Here is a 12,529-nt window from a genome sequence, read left to right as displayed (position 1 = left end):
AGACAGAGGTTAATAACAGATATGATTCAATGCAGAGAGGTCTATTAACACATAGTGAGTGAGAAAGGTGACTGGAAAGGAAAAACTCAATGCATCATGGGAATCCCCCGGCAGCCTACGTCTACTGCAGCATAACTAAGAGAGGATTCAGGGTCACCTGGTCCAGCCCTAACTATATGCTTTAGCAAAAAGGAAAGTTTTAAGCCTAATCTTGAAAGTAGAGATAGTGTCTGTCTCCCGAATCCAAACTGGAAGCTGGTTCCACAGAAGAGGGGCCTGAAAACTGAAGGCTCTGCCTCCCATTCTACTTTTAAATACTCTAGGAACAACAAGTAGGCCTGCAGAGCGAGAGCGAAGTGCTCTAATAGGGTGATATGGTACTACAAGGTCATTAAGATAAGATGGGGCCTGATTATTTAAGACCTTGTATGTGAGGAGCAGGATTTTAAATTCAATTCTGGATTTAACAGGAAGCCAATGAAGGGAAGCCAAAACAGGAGAAATATGCTCTCTCTTTCTAGTCCCTGTCAGTACTCTTGCTGCAGCATTTTGGATTAGCTGAAGGCTTTTCAGCGAGTTTTTTGGACATCCTGATAATAATGAACTACAGTAGTCCAGCCTGGAAGTAATAAATGCATGAACTAGTTTTTCAGCGTCACTCTGAAACAGGATATTTCTAATTTTAGAGATGTTGCGCAAATGGAAGAACGCAGTCTTACATATTTGTTTAATATGTGCATTGAAGGACATATCCTGGTCAAAAATGACTCCAAGGTTCCTCACAGCGTTACTGGAGGCCAAGGTAATGTCATCCAGAGTAAGAATCTGGTTAGATACCATATTTCTAATATTTTCAGGGCCGAGTACAATAACCTCAGTTTTATCTGAATTAAGAAGCAGAAAGTTAGCGGCCATCCAGGTCTTTATGTCTTTAAGACATTCCTGCAGTTTAACTAATTGGTGTGTGTTATCTGGCTTCATAGATAGATAGAGCTGGGTGTCATCTGCATAGAAGTGAAAATGTATGCTATGTCTTCTAATGATACTGCCTAAGGGAAGAATGTATAATGTAAACAGAATTGGTCCTAGCACTGAACCCTGTGGAACTCCATAATTAACCTCAGTGTGTGAAGAGGACTCTCCATTTACATGCACAAATTGGAGTCTATTAGATAGATATGATACAAACCACTGCAGTGCAGTACCTGTAATACCTACAGCATGTTCTCATCGCTCTAATAGGATATTATGGTCAACAGTATCGAATGCTGCACTAAGGTCTAGCAGGACAAGCACAGAGATGAGTCCACTGTCAGAGGCCATAAGAAGATCATTTGTAACCTTCACTAAAGCTGTTTCTGAGCTGTGATGAGCTCTGAAACCTGACTGAAACTCTTCAAATAAACCATTCCTCTGCAGATGATCTGTTAGCTGTTTGACAACTACTCTTTCAAGGATTTTTGATATGAAAGGAAGGTTGGAGATTGGCCTATAATTAGCTAAGACTGCTGGGTCTAGAGATGCTTTTTGAGTAAAGGTTTAACTACAGCCAGCTTGAAGGCCTGTGGTACATAGCCGATTATTAGAGATAGGTTGATCATATTTAAGATCGAAGAATTAATTAATGGCAGGACTTCTTTGAGCAGTTTTGTAGGAATGGGGTCTAAAAGACACGTTGATGGTTTGGAGGAAGTAATTATTGAAGTTAACTCAGAAAGATCAATTGGAGAAAAAGAGTCTAACTTAACATCAATGGTACTAAGAGTAGCTGTAGATAATATTACATCTGTGGGATGATTATTGGTAATTTTTTCTCTAATGATAAAAATTTTATTTGTGAAGAAGTTCATGAAGTCATTACTAGTTAATGTTAAAGGGATGGTTGGCTCAACAGAGCTCTGACTCTTTGTCAGCCTGGCTACAGTGCTGAAGAGAAACCTAGGGTTGTTCTTATTTTCTTCAATCAGTGATGAATAGTAAGATGTTCTGGCTTTGTGGAGGGCTTTCTTATAAAGCAGCAAACTATTTCTCCAGGCTAAATGATGATCCTCTAAATTTGTGACACACCATTTTCTCTCCAGATTACGAGTCATCTGCTTTAGGCTACGTGTTTGAGAATTATACCACGGAGTCAGGTACTTCTGATTTGAGACCTTAGTTTTCACAGGAGCTACAGTATCCAGAGTCGTACGTAGTGAGGAGGTAAAATTATTATTAACAAGATAATCGACCTCTGTTGGGGTAGCGTTCAGATAGCTGCTCTGCTCTATGTTGGTACAGGGCATTGAAGATGATAACAGTGGGTGGATTATATTCTTAAACTTAGTTACAGCACTTTCAGAAAGACATCTACTTTGATAAAGTCTACTCTCCACTGCTGTAAATGTAAATGTTATCAGGAAATGATCAGACAAGAGAGGGTTTTCAGGAAACACTGTTAAATGTTCAGTTTCTATGCCATATGTTAAAACAAGATCTAGAGTGTGATTAAAGTGGTGGGTGGGTTCTTTTACATTTTGAGAGAAACCAATTGAGTCTAATAGCAGATTAAATGCCATGTTGAGGCTGTCATTCTTAGCATCTACATGGATGTTAAAATCATCCACAATAATTATTTTATCTGAGCTCAGAACTAAATCAGATATAAAGTCTGAGAAAACAGACAGAAACTCTGTGTAAGGCCCAGGTGGACGATAGATGATAACAAGTAAGACTGGTTTCTAAATTTTTTCAGCTGGGGTGGACAATGTTAAGCATCAGGCTTTCAAATGAATTAAAAGTCTGTCTTGGTCTTTCATTAATTAATAGGCTGGTGTGAAAAATTGCTGCCACACCGCCCCCTCGGCCTGTGCTTCGAGATTTCTGGTAGTTAGAATGACTCGGGGGTGTTGATTCATTTAAACTAACATAATCATCCTGCTGCAACCAGGTTTCTGTAAGGCAGAGTAAATCGATTTGTTGATCAATTATTAAGTCATGTACTATCAGAGACTTGGAGGAGAGAGACCTAATATTTAATAATCCACATTTCACTGTTTTACTCTTTGGTTCAGTTGTGGATACTGTATTGCTCTTTCTTTGTGATTGTTTATGTTTAAGTTGTTTGTTGCTGGTTTTTAGTTTGTTTTTTGTCTTTTTGGGAGCTGACACAGTCTCTATGGAGATGGGTTTTTGGGGGGGTAGCAGGAGGAGAGAAGCTGCAGAGAGGCGTGTAAGACTGCAACTCTGCTTCCTGGTCCCAACTCTGGATAGTCATATTTTGGGGGGTTTAATAAATTTGTCCATATTTCTAGAAATGAGAGCTGCTCCATCCAAAGTGGGATGGATGCCGTCTCTCCTAACAAGACCAGGTTTCATCCAGAAGGTTTGCCAATTATCTATGAAGCCTCATCGTTTCTGGGACACGTCCTGCTGTATAAAACACAAGCTGCTTTCATGTTTAAACTGGACAGAAAATGTTCATACTGGTGCTGTGAAGACTACAAGAATGAGATACATGTCTGTTTCTTAGCAGCCAAACACACCTGATGAGCCACACCATCCTCAGCCTCCACCTCTGCTGCCTCTCCAACTACATAGCTGAAGATGAAGATGAGCAGCATCATCGTGTCAGCTGAATACAGCACCTCAGAGAGGGAGCACAGACATGTGAACCAGCTTAGAGACGAGCTCAGCTTTGGACCAAAACATAGAAAACAAGCAGTGAGAACAACAGATCAGTATAGCTTTGACCTGATGTGGGGCCTCAGATTGCTAAGATTGTGGCTGAGGGATTCCCATGATGCATTGGGTATTTCTTCTTCAGTCACCTTTCTCACTCACTATGTGTTAACAGACCTCTCTGCATTGAATCATACTTGCTATTAATCTCTGGCTCTCTTCCACAGCATGTCTTTTATTGTCTTTCTTCTCTCAACCCAACTGCTCACAGCAATTGGGAATTGAGAGACCTGATGACCAGTGATGGACATTAGATCAATGTTAAAATTGGATGCAGTTTGTTTGCACTAACCAAAACAACTACCATCTTCGTCTCATGCAGCTGCCCTGGCGCCAGCTGGATGCTCGCGGCCAAAGCTGACAGGAATAACAATTCTCGCTTAGATAACAAGACTGTTGTTGTGACGATCTTCCTTCCAGGCCACCTGCATTCACCAAAGATTAACTTTTGCCTAACCAGGTGAAGGGACACTTTCTCTCGGCTAAACATGGAACACACACACGCGTGTACACTGTTACAGACCTTCACTCCCCCCCTCCAAACGCTATGTTGTGAGATGTGACGATTCATGTGCTATGTGCTGAGGTGTTTTTTTTCTGTTCTCAGACTGATTTCCCTGTTGGAGCTCAGTCTGGGGGGAGTTCTTATTTTCTCCTCGCTTCTCCTGTTCATTTCATTTCACTACATGTTGTACTCTGTATGATTGTGTATGTGACAAATAAAGGTTGTTTGTTCGCTGAAGGCTCACTTTCTGTCAGGGGCTTTCCCGTGTTGCACAGGAGCACGTTCAGTGAGAGACTGAGATTACCAAAAAGCAACACTGACCGACGCAGGAAGTCATTTGATAAATATCAACACTTCACCGAGTTCTTTTGATTCCTCAGAGGCATCCGATGGAAGACACACTGTTCATAGGCCATTTCACACTTTATTCTATCACAAATTTACTTCTAGAAGGGAGATGCGTCCTGCATGACACAGTGCCGCGGATCTCAAAATGGTGACGCACGCTTAACAGTTTTATTACCAGCTCTCTTATTCTAGTCTAAACAACAGTGTTCCAGTAACTTTCCACTAGAAAATGGTCCCGTGTTATATACTTTTTCCCAGACAAGTGTGAGTGAGAGTCTACAGCATTCTACCCCCCAAGGACACGTAGTCTAATGACTTTATTTTTCAGGGCTGTGTCCACTTAATACTACACTATATAACTTTATAGCACTTATTAATAAAAAGCATAGCATTATTAAAGCACTTCAAATAATTACATCTCAACACTCCTGCCTGTGGCCATAATAATGTATTGTTTGGAGTTTAGTCTGTTACTGTTACTATTTTTACCATTTCTTCTTGGAGCAACTGTAACCCACATAATTTCCTTAGGGATTAATAAAGTATTCCGATTCTGATTGTTTCAGGATGACCTGTCATTATCCAATGACACATCTGCTTACCTGCATCTTTTGCTCGTTTCTCCTCCTCTTCTTTTCTCTTTTTTCTAAACTGAGCACCTGATGACTTTGAACTTTTCTTGTCCATCTTACATTGGTTTTAATTTTGCACTCCAGTATGAACACCCATCCCCCAACCCAATGATCACTACAACATAACCTAATAGACCTACACCTTAGTTCACAGATTCACTTTGTCTGGGGTTTATTTCTGGGATTTCGCACAACCCAGGATTCAAATCATGAATACATAATGGGCTTGGATTTACATCATTATGAATGAAATGTGCTCTATTTGGAAGCAGCGGGGCCCCTCCCCTTTCGACGGGTTGTGTGTGAGAATTTAAATCATCAAACTGTAAATTATTAATTGTTATTAATCCCTTTACCCCTAGTCGTAAAGTGTATATTTATTTTCTTACTCTTCTTATATTTAATGTTTACTTGCACTGCTGTAACTGGAGCCTTGTCGTCTCGTCTCTCTATATACTGGACTGTATGTAGCGGAGATGACAATAAAGTTTACTTTGACTTCAGCAGTGAGCAGGTGCACCGAGGGCTCTCGAGCCGCTCACGCATAAAGAATTTAGAAAAACATACAATGCAAGGGCACATTAAGTGCAAATTATAAGTCTTTATCATAATTTCTGGTGTTTTTGTGTTGTGTTTTTTTTTTTATTTATTTTGCGAGCTAGTTATAAGATGCTGCTTCAGCCACCTAGAGAATCCCCTGGTGCCCGCCCTGTCCTCCCTGTGCCGCAAACAGCAGGCGCACCTCGCACACGGAGGCGCCCTTACTCCTCGCAAAACCGACCAGTGCCTATTCCATCCCCACAATTCGCTGGCATGATGTCGGGCAGCATGTGTGCGACCAACTTTTTTTTGCTCGTAATACGCCCCCACCTGGATGCCACCCTGGGCCACCGCCCACGTCGCCCATATCAAAAACCGCTACTGCTTTCCGATCTGCTGACCTCCTGAGCCTCAGTCACCAACACATTAGCAGAAGTCACATGACCCATTTTTTTTTTTTTTTTTGCGCTAATGGGTGTTAAACGTATACGTTCTTGATTAATCAGACCCAGTCGTATCAATGACCTCATAGTACTGTATCACCCCAATAGAGCATCGGAAGTCTCGCACTGCAGGCTCCTCCAGTCAAGTCTGGCCAACACATTTTAAAAGTTGGCTCACCGTAATTTTTCCCACGTAAATTAATGATAACAAATTATTACGATTATTATTATTATTATTATTATTATTAGTAGTAGTAGTACTGGTAGTATTGTCTACAGTGTCTGTAGCATCACTGAACAGAAAGTGATGATCAGAATATGTTTGTTAATATTAGCACCTTGTGTTACGTCTTATTGCCAGCCTCAGTTACGGGGCAGGAATCTATTTAGGCTAACACCATTTACAATGCCGGTGTATGCCGGTTGGGCGGACCCTGACATCACATCAGTTCATGCGCATGTGGCAAGCATTTCTCTCAGTTTCTAAACCTAACGGAACTTCGCGATAACGCAGAAGGTTGATAACGGAAACACTTCACTGTCAGATCGTCAGGATGAGCCTTTCATCAGTGTTTGTGTTCTTTCTTCCTTTTATCTGTGAGGGGTTGGGAGCACTGATCCAAACCACTGTAGGGGCAGATGTCGAGTTTCCGCTCTCAGAGGAGTGCAGGAAGGGAGAAGGCACACTGTATCAGCGGCTGGATGATGCCAGCACTCAGCTCATCGCATCTCTAAATGGTTACTGGAAGCCAGGGCGAGATTACACTGACCGTGTGGTCGTAGGACGCGATTCGTTAATCTTAACAAATGCTAACTTCAATGACAACGGACATTATGAGTTTACCTGCAACAAGAAACACTTGGAAGCTTACAAGCTGGAGGTATTTGTGCCCTCTGAAGTTGCTGTATCCGAGGGTGGGGATGCCATCCTCCCGTGTCGCTCCGTCACAGCGGGCCAGTCGGTGAAGTCTGCGCGCTGGAGGAGAAACGGGGAAGTACTGCTGGAGCTGAATGGTCGGACGGGGGAAATCACATACGGGAATGACTTTAACAGAAGCCGGGTATCGATACCATCTGACTGGGACCGACGGGCAGACCTGTCCCTCACCATAAAGGGAGCTCAGCAACAAGATGGAGGAGTTTATTACTGTGATATAGAGAAGGCCGAGAAACATCGCTCTGCTGTCCGCCTGAGAGTGCGCAAACCACCGGTAAGTGCACCACACCCTGCTCTATCTTGCAAACCGATTGATTTACAGCAGAAACGCTTTAAATACAACATCTGCACTTGATGCCTTGATGACTTTCTGAGTGTGAATAACTTTACCACTAATGTTATTGTGTCAGGGTGACTCTGCTGTGACAACAGTAATTACAACAACACTGATCTCTGTCCTGGCAGCAAAGACTCACAGTTCAGGTTTTAACTATGTCATTCAGGAATTTAACAAGATAACAGGCACCTACAGGTGATTTTGTGGCTTAAACTGGGATTAACCCCTTTTTTTCTAGTCAGATCACAGATTGCACATAAACATCTTGTCTTGATGTTTTGATCTTTGATTTGCTGTAAACTGAAAGGCATTTAAAGTTTAAACAAACTGCACTGACTAACACTGATTTTCATGTTTTCTTGCCGTCTGCAGGAGTCCTCCCACTGGATATGGATCACAATCATCATAACAGCAGCTGTGACATCTGTGATTGTTTTTACTCTCAAGTTCTTTTGGGGCTGGAGAGAGAAGACCAAGGGTGTACATGCATGAAGAGAGCAGAGGAGACAGTGCCCGAAACAGTCCACTAAATGACCAATCATTTATAATCAGGAGAAAAGCACATCTTTAAAAATTGCCCTGCCAAGCCTTCTGATGTTATACTGCCTATAAAAATGAATAGAAATAGGTTTTTGTAGTGCATTGCTTTTAGTACCAAAGTCCAAACCCAAACCTTTATTTCACTGTGTAATGAAAAGCTTCATGGCAAAATAAACAGCAGATATCTGCACACTGCTAACTTACAGTGTAAAGATAAAATACACACATACAGAGATTTCTTTCTGACTTTTGACTTGCTGATTTATTTGTGTCTTCTTCTTCTTGGCAGCTCTTCACTTGGTACAGTTGAAGGTCTGTCCTGAGAAAGAAGGTATAGCTTGGTTATAGCAACAGCTAATAATCAATTTTTATGATTTCTTCATAGATCTGTAAGAGGCTGAAGCTTATAGTTAATGAATTCAACAGTCTGCATTGAGTAGTTAAATTTATTATCTTTGTGTTGTGGACAAAAGAGTCTTCAGGCCTCCAAAAGACCTTTTAAAGGTTCCAGGTGCCACCAAGTGTGACTGAGCAGGAGACTGAATGTAGATATAAATTGTATTTTACATTACTGGTTGTAGGGTAAGGTTTCTATTACGATTTGATGCCAACAAGCTTAGTTTAGTTCCTTAGTTTATTTGATGAGGACACCCTGTGCTCATCAAATAAATGAGGTTTGTGGGTCAGTTGGTTGCAGTCTATGAGGGCTGCTAGTAAATACGAGAGGCTGTTGCTGAAACCATAAACCACCAGCCATGGTTTCAGTTTCTAGCTAAATAAAGGTTTACAGTTTTATGTTCCTTCATTTGTTTGCTTTATGGTTGTTTACAGGCCACAGTGACAAAATGTGGTGAATTTGCTTGCATGATGAAAACACTACAGTTGGATTTCTTCTACGTTTAAAACTTTAATGGATTCAGTTTTTTGTTTAATAGCTGTGACTTATACTTTTTCCATGCCATGCTGTTACACATACATTCTGTCTTTTGAATTAAGTCCACTTTTAATCATTCTATGCTTCAGTAAATCTGTGTGATTTTAATGTGTGGCTAACTCAGCTTCTTCTAGAAATAGTGACTCAATCACCTACTTAGTGGAGTCCTATACACAGACAGAAACATCTTTAATGAAAAAGAGAGCAACAACCAGGGTGAGATAGACCTTTGACCTCTACATGTGGAGTCAGGAGTTTACATCCATTCATCATGGGCATAAATGTCATGACAATTATATATAACAAAATGCAAAGATTGGTGACAGCGCTTGGAACCATAAGGCAACAAAAAACTGTGAGAAATAAACACGGCTCTGCCTGTGAATCATTCTTTGCCTCTCTTCCCCCTCTATTTCCTCATCTTATCTATCACTCTCAACTTGCTGCACATCTGAGAACAAGGCACAACTTGCTATTGCAATAAACTATTATGTAATTATCCACACCTTACAACTCTTGCACTTAATCTATAATAAAATGATGACAGAAAAATGTTATAGAAACAAAACATTCCAGTTGTGCTTATCATTATTTTTATACTGGAATACCTCTACACCAACTGGTACACGTGTTAATGTTATCTGTGCTCTTTGTAATCCAGCTGCTTTTTTTTTTTCTGCCTGTCCCGTTTGGATCTTTAGCCATCAGAATTGTTGTCTTAAGGCCAAGAAAGATGCCAAGCGGATTTACTTTACCAAGTGGATCATCATGGCCTCACCATATTGGTCCATTTGATTGACCTTTATTATAATTATGTATTTATTTTTATTTTATTTTCGGTTGTTACAGATGGGACAGACATGGAGAAAGGGAGAAAGAATGAAAGAAAGAGAGGGAGAGAAAAAAAATTGAGGGGAGAAGAGATGGTGAGAAAGGGGGGAAGAAAGAAAGAAAAGCAAACAAAACACCTGGATCACCTGTATGGAGAAAAAACAAAACAGAAGAGAAAACAAACAAAAAAGAGCAACATAATAAATACAACACCATTACAATAAACTAGCTAGCAGTAGATAACAGTAGATACTAAATATTAAATGTTATTGTGCAGTACACAAGATCGACAGCGCACCATGTGCTTTGAGGTAGCAGCCAAGAAAGTGACCACCCGTGAGCATGAACGCGCTTGTTTTTAAAAGGTTCCTTCATGTAATGATCTGCTAGAGGGTGTGGGGAGCCACAGCCCCGTCCACCAGGGCATGAAGCAGGTATGGAGGAGATCAAGACTCCAGACATCCAGAGGCCCTCAGAGCACAAGAGACCAAGGAAGACCAACAGAGGGGCAGCCGCGCCACTATCCCAGAAAGAGCTGAGGAGAGTCCCAGATGAGGGGTCACTCAGCAGCCACGGAGCATAAGCCAGGGGGGGTTGCAGTGACGTGCCCTGGAGCTCCGCCGGCAGCCAGCTGCTGAGGGATCCACTGCCTTTAGTAGCCTCACACAGCTCCTACTGTTTGCTCCTCATGTCCTTACCAGCCATGTCTGGATAATGTTATATCGTGAGTAATAATTTAAAAAATGCATATACATAAAACACACACATGCACACACAGTGACATTTTAGAACTTCTTCAGAATACTGTATATATTATGGCCACAAGTTTCCATCATGGTGCTGATCCACAACACACAATTTGGTATTGCATGAATCTATTATTTAATTATCCACACTTAAAAACTCTTGCACCTCATCCGTAATAAAATAAGGATAGAAAATGTTATAGAAACATCCTTACACTGTCACGGTTCTGGGTCATTTTGACCCAGCTTTTTCAGTTTCTTGTATTTTGGTATATTTCTGTATCATGATTTATGTTCTGGTTCTTTAGTTGTGCTATTTTGATTATTATTCTAGATTTAGTTCAGTGTCAGTCTGCGTCTTTGTAAATTGTTTCTTGTTCCCTGTTTTACTTTGAAGGTTCCTGTCTGATGTCAGTGTGTTCAGTTTTACATCCCCTCTGTCTCGTAAGCCTTAATCTCTCCCAGCTGTGTCTTCCTCGTGTTTCCTGTCCATGATTACTCCCCTGTGTATATAAGCTCTGTTTTTTCCTCTTTTCCTCCTTTTCCAAATTTCACTGTGTGTTCCTTTTGCCAGCCTGCCTGCCTGTTTAGTTTGTTGTGTATTCTCAGTTTAGTTTTTTTTTTTTTTTTGTTCAGTTGCTTTCCAGTAATAAAGCTGAGGATTTTGACTTACGTTTGCCTCCGTGAGTCCTGCATTTTGGGTCCTCTCTTCCTGCCTACCTGCACACAGCCATGACATACGAGGAATGTCTGGACTGTGTTAAATCATGAGTAATAAGTAAAATAAATCTATATACGTAAAACATACGCACACACACACAGTGACATTTTAGACCTTCTTTAGAATACTGTATATACTGTAGGCACAAGTTTGCATCATCTCATACAGCAAGCAGGTCTGGCGCGGATCTGGTATCAAGCTGGCACTGCTGGCTGACTTCTGGCATGATAAGTGGTATGTCATCCAGATATGGGCCAAGCCTGCCGTAGATGGCACTGTTTATGCGACAGCATGCCATATCTGGCTCGATTGTGGTTTGGTGTGTGTGTGGCCCAGGCTCATAGATAACAAGTCTGGCCCAGATCTGGCATCGAGCTGGCACTTCTGACTGACTGGTGTCATGGCTGAGTGTATGTCAACCAGATGTGGGTCAGGTCTGGCAATGATTCACTATTTATGTTCCTATTTTCCTATTTTAGTTAGAAGACCCAAATGCCATGTTGCAATACTATACTGCTATGGTAGCCAACGTTTCAAATGCAGGTTTGACAGGTTTGTGAGTTTACACTTTATCCAAAACCTAGTGAGGTTTTACTCATGTTTACCACTGGTTGGCTGTAGCTCAGGAGGTAGAGCAGGTCACCTACTGATCGGAAGGTGAAAAGCAGACTGATTCCTACAGTCTGCATGTCAAGTGTGAATGTTTATGAATGTAGTTAGGAAGCACTCGGTTTAGAGAAAGTGTGTGATTGGTGAACGTGGCATGTTGTACGGAGCACTTTGAGTAATCCGGGACAGTAGGAAAGCGGTATACAAGAATCTGGCCAGAGTTTTGTCATGTTACTTTTGCACTATTATGCACATGTTCATATTACGTGGCTTGATTATGGTACACATTAGGCTGACACAAAACTTACACATGGCCCACATACTGCAGGGAATGACGGCCCTTTGGTGGCCCACACATGGGCCAGCACAGGATCACCAGCATGTCTACTACTGGCCTTGTGCTGGCCCATGTGTGGGCGACCTCTGGCGAATCAGATCTGGGCCACCAAAGGGTCATCATTCTTTGCGGTATGTGGGCCATGTGTAAGCACATTGTGTGGGCCAGATCTGGGCCTTACCAATTTTGCTATGTGGGACAGTGCTGATAAAGGAACCTCCCCTTATTATTTATTCCTAGTGCTATAATAATACATTAAAAATAATACAAAAATAAATAATAAATATGTATAAAAGGCTCTGAGATTTTATGTCTATGTTCTGCAATATTGTGTGGGGTGGAGTTGCGG

The 12,529-nt window shown here is 41.4% G+C and overlaps 1 protein-coding gene across 1 annotated transcript; it reads left to right on the top strand.

Annotated features, from left to right (window-relative positions):
* The first annotated feature begins 6,624 nt into the window (after positions 1–6,624).
* On the top strand, positions 6,625–9,326 carry LOC146390550 (uncharacterized). The gene is made up of 2 exons (XM_084923610.1): positions 6,625–7,399; positions 7,835–9,326. The coding sequence occupies exons 1-2, from the start codon at positions 6,743–6,745 to the stop codon at positions 7,952–7,954; spliced, it is 777 nt and encodes a 258-aa protein (XP_084779736.1). The 5' UTR covers positions 6,625–6,742; the 3' UTR covers positions 7,955–9,326.
* Positions 9,327–12,529: the final 3,203 nt, after the last annotated feature.

This window comes from Perissodus microlepis, chromosome 3 (genome assembly GCF_051167445.1).
Source record: "Perissodus microlepis isolate ML-2025 ecotype Zambia chromosome 3, ASM5116744v1, whole genome shotgun sequence".
Taxonomy (NCBI): domain Eukaryota; kingdom Metazoa; phylum Chordata; class Actinopteri; order Cichliformes; family Cichlidae; genus Perissodus; species Perissodus microlepis.
The sequence above is the reverse complement of the archived record's forward strand: the minus strand, read 5'-3'. Positions and strand labels throughout refer to the sequence as shown.

What these genes read in the sequence shown, in the direction of transcription:
- LOC146390550 (XM_084923610.1), top strand. Translation starts at nt 6,743, where the DNA reads ATGAGCCTTTCATCAGTGTTTGTGTTCTTTCTTCCTTTTATCTGTGAG. An exon ending in TGAGAGTGCGCAAACCACCG is followed by an intron (nt 7,400 to 7,834) that starts GTAAGTGCACCA and finishes TGCCGTCTGCAG; the next exon opens with GAGTCCTCCCACTGGATATG.